General features: G+C 56.3%; 2 protein-coding genes across 2 annotated transcripts in view; one reads left to right on the forward strand and one right to left on the reverse strand.

Moving 5' to 3' along the window:
- Nucleotides 1–7100, forward strand: part of RYR1 (ryanodine receptor 1) — a gene marked incomplete at its 5' end in the record, with an annotated part of 115149 nt that extends 108049 nt beyond the window's left edge. The window contains 11 exon segments of the mRNA XM_033083988.1: nt 2178–2308; nt 3670–3712; nt 3859–3989; nt 4379–4439; nt 4525–4671; nt 4749–4883; nt 4963–5119; nt 6156–6220; nt 6323–6423; nt 6522–6573; nt 6854–7100. Of these exon segments, the coding sequence (XP_032939879.1) occupies nt 2178–2308; nt 3670–3712; nt 3859–3989; nt 4379–4439; nt 4525–4671; nt 4749–4883; nt 4963–5119; nt 6156–6220; nt 6323–6423; nt 6522–6573; nt 6854–6949 (1119 nt within the window).
- A 2894-nt stretch (nt 7101–9994) lies between these two features.
- The window catches only part of LOC117009673 (alpha-actinin-4-like), a 50285-nt gene continuing 40596 nt past the window's right edge, over nt 9995–19683 (reverse strand). Inside the window, exons 15-22 of the mRNA XM_033083987.1 lie at nt 19221–19403; nt 17715–17849; nt 15516–15695; nt 13824–13970; nt 13604–13684; nt 13186–13248; nt 12805–12963; nt 9995–10759 (exon numbers count right to left, since the gene is read on the reverse strand). Coding sequence (XP_032939878.1) covers nt 10601–10759; nt 12805–12963; nt 13186–13248; nt 13604–13684; nt 13824–13970; nt 15516–15695; nt 17715–17849; nt 19221–19403 — 1107 coding nt within the window. The 3' untranslated portion in view covers nt 9995–10600. The remainder of the gene's footprint in view (nt 10760–12804; nt 12964–13185; nt 13249–13603; nt 13685–13823; nt 13971–15515; nt 15696–17714; nt 17850–19220; nt 19404–19683) is intronic.

Below are 19683 nucleotides of genomic sequence, written 5' to 3' on the forward strand. Positions count from 1 at the left end.
CTGGGGGATCCTAAAACCCCTGGGGGATCCCAAATCCTGGGGGACCCCAAATCCTGGGGGATCCCAAATCCTGGGGGATCCCAAACCCCTGGGGGACCCCAAATCCTGGGGGGACCCCAAATCCTGGGGGATCCCAAACCCTTGGGGGACCCCAAATCCTGGGGGACCCTAAACCCCTGGGGGATCCCAAACCCCCTGTGTGTGACCCTAAACCTCTATGTGACCCCCAAACCTGTGTGACCCCAAATCCTGGGGGACCTCAAACCCCCTGTGTGACCTAAAACCTCCTGTGTGACCCTAAACCCCTAGGGGACCCCAAATCCTGGGGGACCCCAAATCCTGGGGGATCCTAAAACCCCTGGGGGACCCCAAATCCTGGGGGATCCCAAACCCCTGGGGGACCCCAAATCCTGGGGGATCCCAAATTCCTGTGTGACCTCAAACCCCTGGGGGATCCCAAATCCTGGGGGACCCCGAACCTGTGTGACCCCAAACCCCCGGGGGATCCCAAATCTTGTGTGTGACCCCAAATTCCTGGGGGATCCCAAACTCCCAGGGGACCCCAAACCCCTGTGTGTGACCCCAAATCTGTGTGTGACCCCAAACCTGTGTGTGACCCCAAACCCCTGGGGGACCCCCAAATCCTGGGGGACCCCAAATTCCTGGGGGACCCCAAACCCCCTGTGTGATCCCAAATCCTGTGTGACCCCAAACCCCTGCGGGATCCCAAATCCTGTGTGACCCCAAACCCCTGGGGGATCCCAAATTCCTGGGGGACCCCAAACCCCCTGTGTGACCCCAAACCTGAGGGATCCCAAACCCCTGGGGGATCCCAAATTCCTGTGTGACCCCAAACCCCTGCATGACCCCTAAACCCCTGTGTGACCCCAAACCCCTGGGGGACCCCAAACCCCCGGGGGATCCCAAATCCTGTGTGTGACCCCAAACCTGTGTGACCCCTAAACCCTGTGTGACCCCAAACCCCTGCATGACCCCTAAACCCCTGTGTGACCCCAAACCCCTGGGGGACCCCAAACCCCCGGGGGATCCCAAATCCTGTGTGTGACCCCAAACCTGTGTGACCCCAAATCCTCTGTGTGACCCCAAACCTGTGTGACCCCAAACCCCTGGGGGACCCCAAACCCCTGGGGGACCCCAAACCTGTGTGACCCTAAACCCCTGTGTGACCCCAAACCCCTGGGGGACCCCAAACCTGTGTGACCCTAAACCCCTGTGTGATCCCAAATCCTGTGTGACCCCAAATCCTGTGTGACCCCAAACCCCTGGGGGACCCCAAACCTGTGTGACCCTAAACCCCTGTGTGACCCCAAATCCTGTGTGACCCCAAATCCTGTGTGACCCCAAACCCCTGGGGGACCCCAAACCTGTGTGACCCCAAACCCCTGTGTGACCCCAAACCTGTGTGCCCCCTAAACCCCTGTGTCCCCCTGCCCCCAAACCCCTGTGACCTCCTGACCTGTGTCCCCCTGTGTCCCCAATGCCCCCCTGTGACCCCTGGTGTCCGCCAGTCCCCCTCATCCCTGTCCCCAGATCCCCCAGTATCCCCCTGTGACCCTGTCCCTGTCACCCTGGTGTCCCCCTGTGACCCCGTGACCCCTGTCCCTGTCACCCTGGTGTCCCCCTGTCCCTGCCACCCCTGTGACACCCTGTCCCTGTCCCTGTCCCTGTCCCAGATCCCCCTGGTGATTTTCAAGCAGGAGAAGGAGGTCGCTCGGCGCCTCGAGTTCTGTGTCCCCCTGTCACCCCTGTGCCTGTCACCCTGGTGTCCCCCTGTCCCTGTCACCCCCTGTGACCCTGCTGTGACCCCAGTGTCACCCTGTCCCTGTCCCTGTCCCAGATCCCCCTGGTGATTTTCAAGCGGGAGAAGGAGGTCGCTCGGCGCCTCGAGTTCTGTGTCCCCCTGTGTCCCCCTGTGACCCCTGTCCTTGTCACCCTGGTGTCCCCCTGTCCCTGCCACCCCCCTGTGACCCTGCTGTGACCCCAGTGTCACCTCCTGTCCCTGTCCCAGATCCCCCTGGTGATTTTCAAGCGGGAGAAGGAGGTCGCTGGCACCTCGAGTTCTGTGTCCCCCTGTGACCCCTGTCCCTGTCACCCTGGTGTCCCCCTGTCCCTGTGACCCCTGTGACACCCTGTCCCTGTCCCTGTCCCTGTCCCAGATCCCCCTGGTGATTTTCAAGCGGGAGAAGGAGGTCGCTCGGCGCCTCGAGTTCTCGGGGCTCTACATCACCGAGCAGCCCCCGGACGACGACGTCAAGGGACAGTGGGACCGCCTGGTGCTCAACGCCCAGTATGGCACTGGGAGCACTGGGAGGGACTGGGAGGGCATTGGGAGTCATGGCAGGGGGGGTTAGGGGGGTCTGGGGGCACTGAGGTGGCATTGGGAGGTGCTGGGGAGGGACTGGGAGGAACTGGGAAACACTGGGAGGAACTGGGAAGTGCTGGGGAGGCACTGGGAGGAACTGGGAAACACTGGGAAGTGCTGAGGAGGCACTGGGAGGAACTGGGAAACACTGGGAAGTGCTGAGGAGGCACTGGGAGGAACTGGGAAACACTGGGAAGTGCTGAGGAGGCACTGGGAAGCACTGGGAAGCACTGGGAGCCACTGGGAAGCACTGGGAGGCACTGGGAGGAACTGGGAAGCACTGGGAGGCACTGGGAAGCACTGGGAAGCACTGGGAAACACTGGGAGGCACTGGGAGGAACTGGGAAACACTGGGAGGCACTGGGAAGCACTGGGAGGAACTGGGAGGCACTGGGAGGAACTGGGATGCACTGGGAGGCACTGGGAGGCACTGGGAAGCACTGGGAGGAACTGGGATGCGCTGGGAGGCACTGGGAGAAATTGGGAAGCACTGGGAGGCACTGGGAGGCACTGGGAGGAACTGGGAAGCCCTGGGAGGCACTGGGAAGCACTGGGGAGGCACTGGGAGGAACTGGAAAACACGGGGAGGCACTGGGAAGCACTGGGAGGAACTGGAGAGGAACTGGAAAACACTGGGAAGTGCTGAGGAGGCACTGAGAGGGACTGGAGAGGAACTGGGAAGCACTGGGAGGAACTGGGAGGAACTGGGAAGTGCTGGGGAGGGCCTGGAGAGGAACTGGAAAACACGGGGAAGCACTGGGAGGGACTGGGAGGAACTGGGAAGCACTGGGAGGCACTGGGAGGCACTGGGAAGCACTGGGAGGAACTGAGAAGTGCTGGGGAGGCACTGGGAAGCACTGGGAGGCACTGGGAGGCACTGGGAAGTGCTGGGGAGTCACTGGGAGGCACTGGGAGGCACTGGGAAGCACTGGGAAGTGCTGGGGAGGCACTGGGAGGAACTGGGAGGCACTGGGAGGCACTGGGAAGCACTGGGAAGCACTGGGAGGCACTGGGAGGCACTGGGAAGCACTGGGAGGCACTGGGTGGCACTGGGAGGCACTGGGTGGCACTGGGAGGCACTGGGAGGCACTGGGAAGTGCTGAGGAGGCACTGGGAGGAACTGGGAGGCACTGGGAGGAACTGGGAAGTGCTGGGGAGGCACTGGGAAGCACTGGGAGGCACTGGGAAGCACTGGGAGGAACTGGGAAGCACTGGGAGGCACTGAGGGGAGGGGCTGTTATCACCACTGACCCCCTCCCCCTTTTTCTCCCCTGACCCCCCCCCAGATCCTTCCCCAGCAATTACTGGGACAAGTTCATCAAGAGGAAGGTGAGGAGGGGTCCTGGGCTGGGACTGGGACCCCCCACCTCAGATTTTGGGGGTGCACCCCAACACCTTGAGGGGCTTTACCTCAATTCTGGGGTCCCCCCCCTCAATTGTGGGGTCCCCTCCCTCAATTGTGGGGTCCCCCCCAGGTGCTGGAGAAATACGGGGACATTTACGGGCGGGAGAGAATCGCGGAGCTGCTGGGGATGGACCTGGCCAGCCTGGAAATGGGGGCGCAGGGGGAGCGCAGAGCCGCCCCCGACAGCTCCCTGCTCACCTGGTGAGATCTGGGGGGGATCTGGGGGGGATTTGGGGTCCTACAGACCCTCCCCTGACAGCTCCCTGCTCACCTGGTGAGATTTGGGGGGGGAATTGGGGGGGATTTGGGGTCCTACAGACCCTCCCCTGACAGCTCCTTGCTCACCTGGTGAGATTTGGGGGGGATTTGGGGGGGATTTGAGGGGGATTTGGGGTCCTACAGACCCTCCCCTGACAGCTCCCTGCTCACCTGGTGGGATTTGGGGGGGGAATTGGGGGGGATTTGGGGTCCTACAGACCCTCCCCCGACAGCTCCCTGCTCACCTGGTGAGATCTGGGGGGGATTTGGGGTCCTGGGGTCTCCCCTGGGGGTGTCCTGCCCCCGTCCCCACACGCTGACCCCTCCTCCAGGATCACATCCATCGACATCCGCTACCAGATCTGGAAATTCGGGGTGATTTTCACCGACAACGTGAGTGGTGGTGGGGATGGGGGCACAGGGGATGCGTGGGGGGGGTCCCTGACTTTGGGGTGACCCCTCACCTGTCCCCCCCCAGTCCTTCCTGTACCTCACCTGGTACATGGCCATGTCCCTGCTGGGCCACTACAACAATTTCTTCTTCGCCTCCCACCTGCTGGACATCGCCATGGGCGTGAAGACGCTGCGCACCATCCTGTCCTCCGTCACCCACAACGGCAAACAGGTTTGGGGGGCACCCCGAGGGGGATCTGGGGGGGTCCTGGGGGTCTCTGCAGGCCCTGCTGACCGCTCTGTGCCCAGCTGGTGATGACTGTGGGGCTGCTGGCCGTGGTGGTCTACCTGTACACCGTGGTGGCCTTCAACTTCTTCCGCAAGTTCTACAACAAGAGCGAGGACGAGGACGAGCCTGACATGAAGTGTGACGACATGATGACGGTGAGGGGGGTTTGGGGGGGTCTGGGGGGGGTCCAGGGGGATTTTCTGGTCCCTGACCTCCCCCTCTGTGTCCCCTCAGTGTTACCTGTTCCACATGTACGTGGGGGTCCGGGCCGGGGGAGGAATCGGGGATGAGATCGAGGATCCTGCAGGGGACGATTACGAGCTGTACCGGGTGGTGTTCGACATCACCTTCTTCTTCTTCGTCATCGTCATCCTCCTGGCCATCATCCAGGGTGAGCATGGGGAGGGGATGGGGAGGGGGCTTTGGGGTCATCATCATCATCATCATCATCATCATTGTCATCATCATCCTCCTGGCCATCATCCAGGGTGGGCACGGGGAGGGGGCTTTGGGGTCATCATCATCATCATCCTCCTGGCCATCATCCAGGGTGAGCATGGGGAGGGGGCTTTGGGGGTCATCATCATCATCATCATTCTGGCCATCATCCAGGGTGGGCACGGGGAGGGGATGGGGAGGGGGCTTTGGGGTCATCATCATCATCATCATCATCATCCTCCTGGCCATCATCCAGGGTGGGCACGGGGAGGGGGCTTTGGGGTCATCATCATCATCATCCTCCTGGCCATCATCCAGGGTGGGTGCTTGGGGAGGGGGCTTTGGGGGGCTTTGGGGGTCATCATCATCATCATCATCATCATCCTCCTGGCCATCATCCAGGGTGGGCATGGGGAGGGGAGGGGGCTTTGGGGTCATCATCATCATCATCATCATCATCATCATCATCCTCCTGGCCATCATCCAGGGTGGGTGCTGGGGAGGGGAGGGGGCTTTGGGGGTCATCATCATCATCATCATCATCATCATCATCATCCTGGCCATCATAATCATCCTCCTGGCCTTCATCCAGGGTGGGTACTGGGGAGGGGGCTTTGGGGGCCATCATCATCATCATCATCCTCCTGGCCATCATCCAGGGTGGGCATGGGGAGGGGATGGGGAAGGGGCTTTGGGGTCATCATCATCATCATCATCATCATCATCATCCTCATCATCCTCCTGGCCTTCATCCAGGGTGGGGAGGGGTCTGAGGGACAGTCTGGGGGTCCTGGCAGGGGCTGTGGGGGTGCCCAGGGGGATCTGGGGGGCCCCCACCCTGCTGACCCCTCCGTTTTGTGTCCCTACCCCGCTGACCCCTCCATTTTGTGTCCCCCACCCCGCTGACCCTTCCATTTTGTGTCCCCACCCCGCTGACCCCTCCGTTTTGTGTCCCCACCCCGCTGACCCCTCCGTTCTGTGCCCCCCAGGTCTGATCATCGACGCCTTTGGGGAGCTGCGGGACCAGCAGGAGCAGGTGAAGGAGGACATGGAGGTGAGTCCGGGCTGGGGGGCAGGAAGGTGAGGACCCCCCCCCAAATTCGGGTTTGGGGGTGCTGAGACCCCTCTCTGACCCCCTCCCGGACCCCCTCCCCAGACAAAATGTTTTATCTGTGGCATCGGGAGCGATTATTTCGACACGACGCCCCACGGCTTCGAGACCCACACGCTGGAGGAGCACAACCTGGCCAACTACATGTGAGATTTGGGGGGATTTGGGGGATTTTAGGGGGGTCCTGGAGCGGTCTGGGGGTCCCTGTTGACCTCTGACACCCCCGAATTTCATCCCACTTCAGGTTTTTCTTGATGTATTTGATCAACAAGGACGAGACGGAGCACACGGGGCAGGTGGGGAGAAGTGGGGTGCTGTGGGGGGGGTCTTGAGGGGTCTCTGGAGGGGCTTTGGGGGGAGAATGGGGCCCGTGGGGAGGGTCCCATGAGGGGTCTCGATGGGATTTGGGGTCTCTGAATTTTGCAAGGGTGGGTGGGGGGTGCTGGGGAGGGGTCTTGAGGGGGAGAATGGGGCCCACAGAGGGGTCTCAATTTGATTTGGGGGGATCTCTGAAGTTTGCAAGGGTGGGTGGGGGTCCCCCTTGCCCTGAGCCCCCTCCCCAATTCCTTCCCCCAGGAATCTTACGTGTGGAAGATGTACCAGGAGCGCTGCTGGGATTTCTTCCCTGCCGGGGATTGCTTCCGCAAGCAGTACGAGGATCAGCTGGGATGAGCCAAATTCCCCAAAATCCCCCCAAGTGCCTTTTATTGCCCCCCTCCCAATAAACGCTGCTGAGTGTCACTGGCTCGTTACTGACCCCCCTGAACTGGCCATTAAAGTGCCTTTTCCCCCTCCCCAAATAAACGCTGCCGAGTGTCGCTGCCCCCCCGGCTCATCACTGACCCTCAGGGAGAACAAAATGGCGGCGGCCTGAGGGGAAAAAAGGGCGGGAAAACGTGAGGGGGGGAAAAGGGCGGGAAAATGTGAGGGGAAAAGAGAGAGAAATGTGAGGGGAAAAGGGGGGAAAATGTGAGGGGAAAAGAGAGAGAAATGTGAGGGGAAAGGGCGGGAAAACGTGAGGGGGGAAAAAAGGGCAGGAAAACGTGAGGGGAAAAGAGAAACGTGAGGGGAATGTGAGGAGAAAAGAGAGGGAAATGTGAGGGGAAAAGAGAGAAACGTGAGGGGAAAAGAGAGAAATGTGAGGGGAAAAGAGAGAGAAACGTGAGGGGGAAAGAGAGAAACGTGAGGGGAAATGTGAGGGGAAATGTGAGGGGGAAAGAGAGAGAAACGTGAGGGGAAAAGAGAGAGAAATGTGAGGGGAATGTGAAGGGAAACGTGAGGGGAAAAGAGAGAAATGTGAGGGGAAAAGAGAAACGTGAGGGGAATGTGAGGGGAAACGTGAGGGGAAAAGGGAGGGAAAACATGAGGGGGAAAGAGAGAAACGTAAGGGGAATGTGAAGGGAAAAGAGAAACATGAGGGGAAAACAGAGAAACGTGAGGGGAAGAAAGGGCGGGAAAACGTGAGGGGGATGTGAGGGAAAATGTGAGGGGAAAAGAGAAAAACATGAGGGAGAAAAAGGGTGGGAAAACGTGAGGGGAAAAGAGAGAAATGTGAGGGGAAAAAAGGGCGGGAAAACGTGAGGGGAAAAAAGGGCAGGAAAATGTGAGGGGAAAAGAGAGAGAAATGTGAGGGGAACGTGAGGGGAAAAGAGAGAAACATGAGGAGAAAAGAGAAATGTGAGGGGAAAAGAGAAATGTGAGGGGAAAAAAGGGCGGGAAAACGTGAGGGGGATGTGAGGGGAAAAGAGAGAAACGTGAGGGGAAAGGAGAGAAACGTGAGGGGAAAACAGAGAAACGTGAGGGGAAAGGAGAGAAACGTGAGGGGAAAAAAGGGTGGGAAAACGTGAGGGAGATGTGAGGGGAAACGTGAGGGGAAAAGAGAAAAACATGAGGGAGAAAAAGGGCGGGAAAACGTGAGGGAAAAGAGAAATGTGAGGGGAAAAGAGAGGGGAACGTGAGGGGAATGTGAGGGGAAAAGAAAGAAATGTGAGGGGAAAAGAGAGGGGAAAATGGGGGGAAAAGAGGGAAACGTGAGGGGAATGTGAGGGGAAAAGAGAAACGTGAGGGGAAAAGAGAGAAACATGAGGGAAATGTGAGGGGAAAAGAGAGAGAAACGTGAGGGGAAAAGAGAAACGAGAGGGGAAAAGAGAGAGAAACATGAGGGGGAAAAGAGAGAGAAACGTGAGGGAAAAGAGAAACTTGAGGGGAAAAGAGAGAGAAATGTGAGGGGAATGTGAGGGGAAAAGAAAGAAATGTGAGGGGAAAAGAGAGGGGAAAAGAGGGGAAAAGAGAGAAACGTGAGGGGAATGTGAGGGGAAAAGGGGGGAAATGTGAGGGGAATGTGAGGGGAAAAGAGAAACGTGAGGGGAAAAGAGAGAAACATGAGGGAAATGTGAGGGGAAAAGAGAGAGAAACGTGAGGGGAATGTGAGGGGAAAAGAAAGAGAAACGTGAGGGAAAAAGAGAAACGAGAGGGGAAAAGAGAGAGAAACGTGAGGGGAAAAGGGGGGTAAATGTGAGGGGAGAAGAGAGAAATGTGAGGGGAAAAGAGAGGGGAACGTGAGGGGAATGGGGGGAAAAATGTGAGGGGAAAAGAGAGAGAAATGTGAGGGGGAAAAGAGAGAGAAACCTGAGGGGAAAAGAGAGAGAAACGTGAGGGGAAAGACAGAAACATGAGGAGAATGTGAGGGGAAAAGAGAGAGAAACCTGAGGCGAAAAGAGAGAGAAATGTGAGGGGAATATGAGGGGAAAAGAGAGAGACATGAGGGAACACGAGGGAAACGTGAGGGGAAAAGAGAGAAACATGAGGGGAAAAGAGAAAGAAATGTGAGGGGAATATGAGGGGAAAAGAGAGAAACGTGAGGGGAATGTGAGGGGAGAAGAAAGAAATGTGAGGGGAAAAGAGAGGGGAAAAGAGGGGAACGTGAGGGGAAACGGGCAGGAAACATGAGGGGAGAAAAGGGAGGGAAATCCGGAGGGAAAATGGGGGGAAACGTGAGGGGAAAAGAGAGAAACATGAGGGAAAAATGGGAAACGTGAGGGGAGAAAATGGTGGGAAATGTGAGGGGGAAATGATGGGAAACGTGAGGGGAAAAAAGGGAAAACGTGAAGGGGAAAGAGAGGGGAATGAGGGGGAAATGGTGGGAAATGTGAGGGGAAAAGAGGGAAATGTGAGGGGAAAAGGGCGGGAAAAAAGGCAGGAAATGTGAAGGAGAAAAAGAAAAGAAGTGAGGGAAAAAGTGTGGGAAAGGGTAGAGAAATGATGGGGAACACGAGGGAAAAACTCCCAGCACAACTTAGGGACTCACGTGTACCTCACACTTCACCCCCAAAAATATTCCTTCCATCACTTCTGGATCACCTCAGCTTTTACAATTATGATTTTCCTACCTGTCAAAAAAAAATTATCTCAATTTTACCCCCTCCTAACAAGCTCATTTTTACCTCAAAACGGTCGTTCTCTCCCCTAAAGATTACTCGTTGGCTATACCTGGGGAAAAGGTGAGGAAAAACACCAAGATTCCAGAGATTTTTTTTTTTTCCAGCAATATTTTAATTACAGGACAAAGAAGCTGCTACGTGAATATATATTTATATAATAAATCCGTAAAGTTATAAAGGAAACCGGAATTTTCTGCTTCCCATCAAAATTTTCCAGGATCAGGCGCTTTATTAGGTGGATTTCTCTTAATTCTCTTCCTTGTTTCTCTTAATTTTTCATATTTTTCCACAGTTCTTATCTCCTTACTCTTCTTTAGTTATCATTATTTTCCCATATTTTTCTGTATTCCTCCAGATTTCTCCATGATTTTCCTCATTTCTCTCCTAATTTTTCCACACACTCCACATTTTTAGTTTATTTTTTTCCCCCTAATTTTCCATCTCTCTCCACGTTTTCCCCCCTAATTCCACCTCATTTCTCCATGTCATTTTTTAATCCCTGTTTCCCCTTATCTTCCTCATTTTTTATTTTTTTTTGGTCCACAAAACGCTGCTCTGAGGCGGGAATGTGAGTGAAAAAAAAAACCAAAACCACTAAAAAACCCCCCAAAAAATCCCAAAATTTTTTTTTTTTTCCCCACTCTGTAAAAGCCATAAATTACCACGGTGGGGACAGAGGGCGAGGTGGTGAGCAGGGGGCAGAGAAAAAAACCCTCGGGCCGCGCCGTGAAAAATTCAGAATTTCTGCGTGTGTGTGTGTGTCCCATTACCAAAAATAACCATTTTGGGCGCTGGATCCGAGGAGAAAAGTGGGAATTTGATCCCGAGCTAGCCCAAGAGGAGTCGAGTGTTGCATAGAAGGGTCTGGGGGCGCTGGGGGAGCTCAGAGGTCGCTCTCGCCGTACAGGGCGGTGGAGAAGGATTTGTAGTCCAGCGCGCCCGGGACGCCGTCGGCGCCGGCGTAGGGCGCCATGCGCGCGATGCAGTACTCGGCCTGCACCGCCGGCAGCTCCCGCCGCAGCTCCGCCGCCGTGATGTAGTTCTGGGGGGGGAAATGGGAGGGGGGAAATGGGATTGGGGATGTGGGAATGGGGAGTGGGGAAATGGGGAGTGGGGAAATGGGATTGGGGAAATGGGGGAAATGGGAATGGGGAAATGGGGGAAATGGGAATGGGGAAATGGGAATGGGGAAATGGGGGAAATGGGATTGGGGAAATGGGATTGGGGAAATGGGAAAATGGGGGGAATGGGAATGGGGAGTGGGGAAATGGGGGGAATGGGGGAAATGGGATTGGGGAAATGGGATTGGGGAAATGGGGGAAATGGGATTAGAGAAATGGGGAAATGGGGGGAATGGGATTGGGGAAATGGGAATGGGGGAAAAGGGATTGGGGAAATGGGCGGGGAAATGGGGGAAAAATGGGAGGGAAATGGGAATGGGGAAATGGGGGGGAATGGGGGAATGGGATTGGGGAAATGGGATTGGGGAGTGGGGGGAAAATGGGGGGGAAATGGGAGAGAAAAAACGGGGGGGAATGGGGGGAAATGGGGGAAATGGGATTGGGGAAATGGGGGGGAATGAGGAGGAAAAATAGGGGGAAATGAGGTGGGGGAATCATGGGGGGAGATGGGAGGAAAATGGGGGTAAGAAGGGAATGGGGTGAGGGAATCACAGGGGAATGGTGTGAGGGAATCACGGGGTGGGGGGGATGACACACGGTGTTGTTGGCGTCACTGAGGAATTATCCAATTTGAACAAACTGGTCCTAAATCCTGCCTTGGTTTTACTGCCCAAATCCCAGCCTGGAATTAACAGACTGGTTCCAAATCCTGCCTTGGTTTAGTGCCCAAATCCCAGCCTGGAATTCCCAAATTTCACCATGGAATTCTGCTGTGTCCCTGCCAAATCCCAGCCTGGAATTCCCAAACCCCACCTTGGTTTTACTCCCCAAATCTCACCATAGAATTCACAATTTCCAGCCTGGAATTCCCAAATCCCACCTTGGTCTTACTCCCCAAATCCCAGCCTGGAATTCCCAAATCTCACCTCGGTTTTATTCCCCAAACCTCACCACAGAATTCCCAAATCCCTGCCTGGAATTCCCAAATCTCACCTCGGTCTTACTCCCCAAATCTCACTGTGGAATTCCCAATTTCCAGCCTGGAATTCCCAAATCCCACATTGATCTTATTCCCAAAACCTCACCACAGAATTCCCAAATCCCACCTCGGTTTTATTCCCCAAAACTCACCATAGAATTCCCAAATCCCACCTTGGTCTTACTCCCCAAATCTCACCACAGAACTCCCAAAACTCACCACAGAATTCCCAAATTCCAGCCTGGAATTCTCAAATCTCACCTTGGTCTTATTCCCCAAACCTCACCACAGAATTCCCAAATCCCAGCCTGGAATTCTCAAATCCCACCTTGGTCTTACTCCCCAAATCCCAGCCTGGAATTCCCAAATCCCACCTTGGTTTTATTCCCTAAACCTCACCACAGAATTCCCAATTTCCAGCCTGGAATTCTCAAATCCCACATTGATCTTATTCCCAAAACCTCACCACAGAATTCCCAAACCCCACCTCGGTCTTATTCCCCAAATCTCACCATAGAATTCCCAAATCCCACCTTGGTCTTACTCCCCAAATCTCACCACAGAACTCCCAAAACTCACCACAGAATTCCCAAATTCCAGCCTGGAATTCCCAAACCCCACCTCAGTTTTACTCCTCAAATCCCACCGTGGAATTCCCAAACCCCACCTCGGTTTTATTCCCCAAATCCCACCATGGAATTCCCAAACCCCACCTCGGTTTTACTCCCCAAATCTCACCGTGGAATTCCCAAACCCCCCCTTGCCCTTTCCCCAAATCTCACCACAGAATTCCCAAACCCCCCCTTGCCCTCTCCCCAAATCCCACTATGGAATTCCCAAACCCCACCTCGGTTTTATTCCCCAAATCCCACCGTGGAATTCCCAAACCCCACCTCGGTTTTATTCCCCAAATCCCACTGTGGAATTCCCAACCCCCCCTTGCCCCTCTCCCCAAATCCCACCGTGGAATTCCCGGCCCTGGCTCACCTTGTCCCCGGCCAGCACGCGGAAGCTGTTGATGACCTGCTCGGCCGTGTCCGTGTCCGTCGTCTCGCGGGACATGAAGTCGATGAAGGCCTGGAAGGTGACGCTGCCGCTGCCGTTGGGATCCACCACGGCCATGATCCGCTGGAATTCCGCGTCACCCTGGGGGCACAGAGGCTGTTCAGGGATCCCACAGGAATTCCAGGACTCTTTGTGGTCGTTTCTGAGCTTTTTTTTTAACCCTGGGAATTCCGGAGTTTTGCTTTTCCAGGCCTGGAATCCACTGGGATTCCCCCGCCCTTCCTCCCCTTCCCAATCCCTCAGTGGTGGGAATAAAAAAAGGAGGAAAACAAAGGAGTAGAAGCAGGAAAAGGGAGTTGTTACCAGACCAGATCCCGCGGGGCCCAGCAGGGCACGGAAGTCGTTGGAGTCCGTGCGGCGCTTCGGCTTCCGGGAGGAGGAGGAGAGGGAGAGGAAGGAGGAAAAGGGAGCAGGAGGAGGAGGAAGAGAAAAGCAGAGAATCCGTTAGAGGAGGAAACTGGTCTGGAAAAGGATGGAAGGAAGGAAGGAATTTTGGAAGGAAGGAATTTTGGAAGGAATTTTGGAAGGAATTTTGGAAGGAATTTTGGAAGGAATTTTGGAATTTTGGAATTTTGGAATTTTGGAATTTTGGAATTTTGGAAGGAAGGAAGGAAGGAAGGAAGGAAGGAAGGAAGGAAGGAAGGAAGGAAGGAAGGGAGGAAGGAAGGAAGGAAGGAAAAGGAGGAGGAAGATGAAGATGAAGCAGGCAGTCAGGCAGTACCTGCCGGTCGTTCTCCACGTCGTAGCCCAGGCTGATCAAACAAGCCTTGAACTCCTCAGGCCCCAGGGCGCCGCCGTGGTCCTGGCACACCGGGAAAAAGGGAGGAAATGAGGGAAAAGGAGGCAATTCCCACCCTGCAGGGGGAGTGGCCGCCCCCAGACCCTCAGGACCCCAACCCCAGGGACCCCAGGCCCAGCCCCAGCCCCCGGGGAGCCCAGACCTTGTCGAAGTGGTTGAAGGAGGCGCGGAACTCCTGCATCTGCTCCTGGCTGATGCCTTTGGCGTCGCGGGTCAGGATCTGGTTCTCCACCTCGTTGATGGTGCGGGCGATGGTCGTGAGCAGCTGCTCCCAGCCCACGCGCAGGTGCTGGGGACAGGAGCGGGGCAGTGAGGGGGGAAAGGAGCCCACGGGATCATCCTGATCCCCAGGGGATGGATCCTGCACCCACAGGATCATCCTGACCCCCATGGAATCCTCCTGATCCCCACGGGATGGATCCTGCACCCACAGGATCATCCTGACCCCCATGGAATCCTCCTGATCCCCATGGGATGGATCCTGCACCCACAGGATCATCCTGACCCCCATGGAATCCTCCTGATCCCCATGGGATGGATCCTGCACCCACAGGACCTCCTGATCCCCACAGGATCATCCTGACCCCCACGGGATGGATCCTGCACCCATGGGATCCTCCTGACCCCCATGGGATCCTCCTGATCCCCACAGGATCATCCTGATCCCCATGGGATGGATCCTGCACCCACAAGATCCTCTTGATGCCCACAGGATCCTCCTGACCCCCACAGGACCCTCCTGATCCCCACAGGATCATCCTGACTCCCACAGGATCATCCTGATCCCCATGGAATCCTCCTGATCCCCAGAGGATCATCCTGACCTCCACAGGATCCTCCTGACCCCCATAGGATGGATCCTGCACCCACAGGATCCTCCTGACCCCCATGGAATCCTCCTGATCCCCACAGGATCATCCTGATCCCCATGGGATGGATCCTGACCCCCACAGGATCATTCTGACCCCCACAGGATGGATCCTGCATCCTCCAGAGCGCCCCAATCCCCTGGGATGGGACCCCAGGATCCCAGCTCCACGTGCAGTTGCCTGTCCAGGATCGGGGGTCCTGCCCATCCTGGGACCCCCAAACCTCTGTGGGATCCCCAATTCCCCATTCCAAGTCCCTGGGTGACCCCCAAACCCCCCAATTCCCGCCTCCATGGTGTAGTTGGAGTGCTGGTTGTCGAAGTTCAGGGCTCCTGCCCCTGTGGGATCCCCATTCCCCACTCCCAAACCCCCAAATCCCCCAATTCCCACCTCCATGGTGTAGTTGGAGTGCTGGTTGTCGAAGATCAGGGGTCCTGCCTACCCTGGGATCCCCAATTCCCCATTCCCAAACCCCCCAAACCCCCCAGATTCCCACCTCCATGATGTAGTTGGAGTGCTGGTTGTCGAAGATCAGGGGTCCTGCCCCTGTGAGATCCCCAATTCCCCATTCCCAACCCCTGGATGACCCCAGACTCTCCCAAATTCCCACCTCCATGGTGTAGTTGGAGTGCTGGTTGTCGAAGATCAGGGGTCCTGCCCCTGTGGGATCCCCATTCCCCATTCCCAAAGCCCCCAGACCCCCCCAAATCCCCTGTGGGATCCCCAATTCCCCATTCCCAAACCCCCCAAACCCCCCCAAACCCCCCCAGTCCCCACCTCCATGGTGTAGTTGGAGTGCTGGTTGTCGAAGATCAGGGGTCCTGCCCACCCTGGGATCCCCAATTCCCCATTCCCAAAGCCCCCAAATCCCCTGTGGGATCCCCAATTCCCCATTCCCAAAGCCCCCAGACCCCCCAGACCCCAATTCCCAACCCCTGGATGACCCCAAACCCCCAAATCCCCACCTCCATGGTGTAGTTGGAGTGCTGGTTGTCGAAGATCAGCGCCTCCTGCACCAGCTGGTGCTGCTGCTCCAGCAGCTCCAGGTTGGGTTTGTACTCCACGATGTTCTCCTCGTACTCCTTGAGGTGGTTGAGCTGATCCTCCAGCGTCCCGTTCATCTCGATGGAGATCCGGCCGATCTCCTGCGCCCCAAATTCCAGCCTGGCACCCCAGGGCTCCTCCAGAGCCTGAGCCACAGGGGGCTGGCCTCCCCAGATCCCCCAAGGGTAGGGATTCCACCCAAATTCCCAGGAGAACTGGATCCTCTGGGGTGATCTCAGATCCCTCAAGGCAGGAATTCCACCCAGATTCCCAGGAGAACAGCCACTGGATCCTCTGAGTGATCCCAGATCCCTAAAGCAGGAATTTCACCCAGATTCCCAGGAGAACAGCCACTGGATCCCCTGGGTGATCCCAAGGCAGGGATTCCACCCAGATTCCCAGGAGAACTGGATCCTCTGGGGTGATCTCAGATCCCTCAAGGCAGGAATTCCACCCAGATTCCCAGGAGAACAGCCACTGCATCCCCTGGGTGATCCCAAGGCAGGAATTCACCCAGATTCCCAGGAGAACTGGATCCCCTGGGTGATCCCAAGGCAGGAATTCCACCCAGATTCCCAGGAGAACAGTCACTGCATCCCCTGGGTGATCCCAAGGCAGGAATTCCACCCAGATTTACAGAACAGTCACTGGATCCCCTGGGTGATCCGAGATCTCTAAAGCAGGAATTCCACCCAGATTCCCAGGAGAACATCCCCTGCATCCCCTGGGTGATCCCAGATCCCTAAGGCAGGAATTAATCCCAAATTTCCAGGAGAACAGCCACTGGATCCTCTGAGTGATCCCACATCCCCCAAGGCAGGAATTCCACCCAGATTCCCAGAACAGCCACTGGATCCTCTGGGTGATCCCAAGGCAGGAATTCCACCCAGATTTCCAAGAGAATACCCACTGGATCCTCTGGGTGATCCCAAGGCAGGGATTCCACCCAGATTCCCAGAACAGCCACTGCATCCCCTGGGTGATCCCAAGGCAGGAATTCCACCCAGATTCCAGGAGAACTGGATCCTCTGGGGTGATCCCAGATCCCTAAAGCAGGAATTCCAACCAGATTCCCAGAACAGCCACTGGATCCTCTGGGGTGATCCCAGATCCCCTAAAGTAGGAATTCATCCCAAATTTACAGAACACACTGGATCCCCTGGGTGATCCCAGATCCCTAAGGCAGGAATTAATCCCAAATTTCCAGGAGAACAGCCACTGCATCCCCTGGGTGATCCCAGATCCCCCAGGGCAGGAATTCATCCCAAATTTCCAGGAGATCTCTGACCAACCCCTCTCCACCATCCCAATCCTGAATCCTCAGACTGAGATTTCCATCCCCAAACTGGGATTTCCATCCCCAAACTGGGATCTCCATCCCCAAACTGGGATTTCCATCCCAAATTTCCAGGAGCTCACTGACCCACCCTTTCCCACCATCCCAATCCTGAAACCCCAAACTGAGATTTCCATCCCCAAACTGGGATTTCCATCCCCAAACTGGAATCTCCATCCCCAAACTGGAATCTCCATCCCCAAACTGGGATTTCCATCCCCAAACTGGGATTTCCATCCCCAAACTGGGATCTCCATCCCCAAACTGGGATTTCCATCCCCAAACTGGGATTTCCATCCCCAAACTGGGATCTCCATCCCCAAACTGGGATTTCCATCCCCAAACTGGGATTTCCATCCCAAATTTCCAGGAGCTCACTGACCCACCCTTTCCCACCATCCCAATCCTGAATATCCAAACTGGGATCTCCATCCCCAAACTGGGATCTCCATCCTCAAACTGGGATCCCCATCCCCAAACTGGGATCTCCATCCCCAAACTGGGATTTCCATCCCCAAACTGGGATCTCCATCCCAAACTGGGATCTCCATCCCCAAACTGGGATTTCCATACCCAAACTGGGATCTCCATCCCCAAACTGGGATCTCCATCCCCAAACTGGGATCTCCATCCCCAAACTGGGATTTCCATCTCCAAACTGGGATCTCCATCCCAATTTCCCAGCCCGTTTTTGACCCAAACCAAGCCCAGCAGGGCCCATTTCAGGACTGGCCCCAGTGCTCCCAGTGCTCCCAGTGCTCCCAGTGCTCCCAGTGGTGCTGACCTCCATCTTGGTCTGGATCCAGGGCCCCACCCTGTTGGCCTGGCTCCCGAACTGGCGGCGCAGGCGCTCGTTGGAGTTCTGCCGGTTCTGCTCCTCCTGCAGCGCCTGGTCCCGCTGGGGCACCAGCTGCTGCACCTGGAGGGGACAAACAGGAGACTGGGGGAACTGGGATAGACTGGGACACACTGGGAGAGACTGGGACACACTGGGATAGACTGGGACACACTGGGGCACCAGCTGCTGCACCTGGAGGGGACAAAGGGACACTGGGGGAACTGGGATAGACTGGGAGAGACTGGGACATGAGCTGCTGCACCTGGGAGGGGACAAAGGGACACTGGGGAGACTGGGAGAGACTGGGATAGACTGGGATAGACTGGGGCACACTGGGGCACCAGCTGCTGCACCTGGGAGGGGACAAAGGGACACTGGGGAAACTGGGATAGACTGGGACACACTGGGGCACCAGCTGCTGCACCTGGGAGGGGACAAAGGGACACTGGGGAGACTGGGATAGACTGGGATAGACTGGGAGAGACTGGGACACACTGGGGCACCAGCTGCTGCACCTGGGAGGGGACAAAGGGACACTGGGGAAACTGGGATAGACTGGGAGAGACTGGGACACACTGGGACACACTGGGACACACTGGGGCACCAGCTGCTGCACCTGGGAGGGGAAAAACAGGAGACTGGGGAGACTGGGGGAACTGGGATAGACTGGGAGAGACTGGGACACACTGGGGCACCAGCTGCTGCACCTGGGAGGGGACAAAGGGACACTGGGGGAACTGGGACAGACTGGGATAGACTGGGACAGACTGGGATAGACTGGGAGAGACTGGGAGAGACTGGGACACAATGGGACACACTGGGGCACCAGCTGCTGCACCTGGGAGGGGACAAAGGGACACTGGGGAGACTGGGACAGACTGGGACACACTGGGGCACCAGCTGCTGTACCTGGGAGGGGACAAACCTCATGGGAGACTGGGACAGACTGGGACAAACTGGGAAATCCTGCTGGCAACTGGGAAAATGGGAAACCCTGCTGGAAAACTGGGGAAGGGCTCTCCTTACCCGCTCCCACTTGGAGTTGATGACCTGGGGGGTGATTGAGGTGTAGGGAAAGGGGAAAAATGCAGGAAAAAAAGGGAAAAATGCAGGAAAAAAGGAGAAAGGTGGGAAAAATGAGCAGGAAAAAGGGAGAAATGCAGGAAAAAGGAGCAGGAAAAAGGGAGAAAGGTGGGAAAAAGGAGCAGGAAAAAGCGAGAAATGCAGGAAAAAAGGGAAAAATGCAGGAAAAAGGGAAAAATGTAGGAAAACAAGGCTGAGGAAAGGGCTGGGGGCTGTCCTCACCCTCTCCCACTTGGAGTTGATGACCTGGGGGGTGACTGAGGTGTAGGGAAAGGGGAAAAATGCAGGAAAAAAAGGAAAAAAATGCAGGAAAAAAAGGGAAAAATGCAGGAAAACAAGGCTGAGGAAAGGGCTGGGAGCTCTCCTTACCCTCTCCCACTTGGAGTTGATGACCTGGGGGGTGACTGAGGTGTAGGGGTTGCTCCCTGGCACCTGGATGCCGTGCAGCTCGGCGATTCTCTGCGCCTCGCGCTGGATCCCCAGGATGGCCTCGCGCTCCTTGTCCGCGTCCGGCAGCGTCGACTTGAACTGGTCATGGGCGGCAATCAGGCCCTGGGGGAGGGAATTCCGTGGGATTGGAGCTGGGGATTCCAGGGATTAGAGCTGGATCAGCCCTGGAATTGCTGGATTAATCCTGGTGGATTCCATGGGACTGGAGCTGGTTCATCCCTGGAATTGCTGGGTCAGGTCCTGAGGGAAGGGAATTCTATGGGATTGAAGCTGGGTCAGGTTCTGGGGGATCCAGGGATTTGAGCTCATTCAGCCCTGGAATTGCTGGATCAGGTTCTGGGGATTCCATGGAATTCCATGGAATTGGAGCTGATTCAGCCCT

Source organism: Catharus ustulatus, chromosome 34 (genome assembly GCF_009819885.2).
Source record: "Catharus ustulatus isolate bCatUst1 chromosome 34, bCatUst1.pri.v2, whole genome shotgun sequence".
In the NCBI taxonomy this organism is placed as follows: domain Eukaryota; kingdom Metazoa; phylum Chordata; class Aves; order Passeriformes; family Turdidae; genus Catharus; species Catharus ustulatus.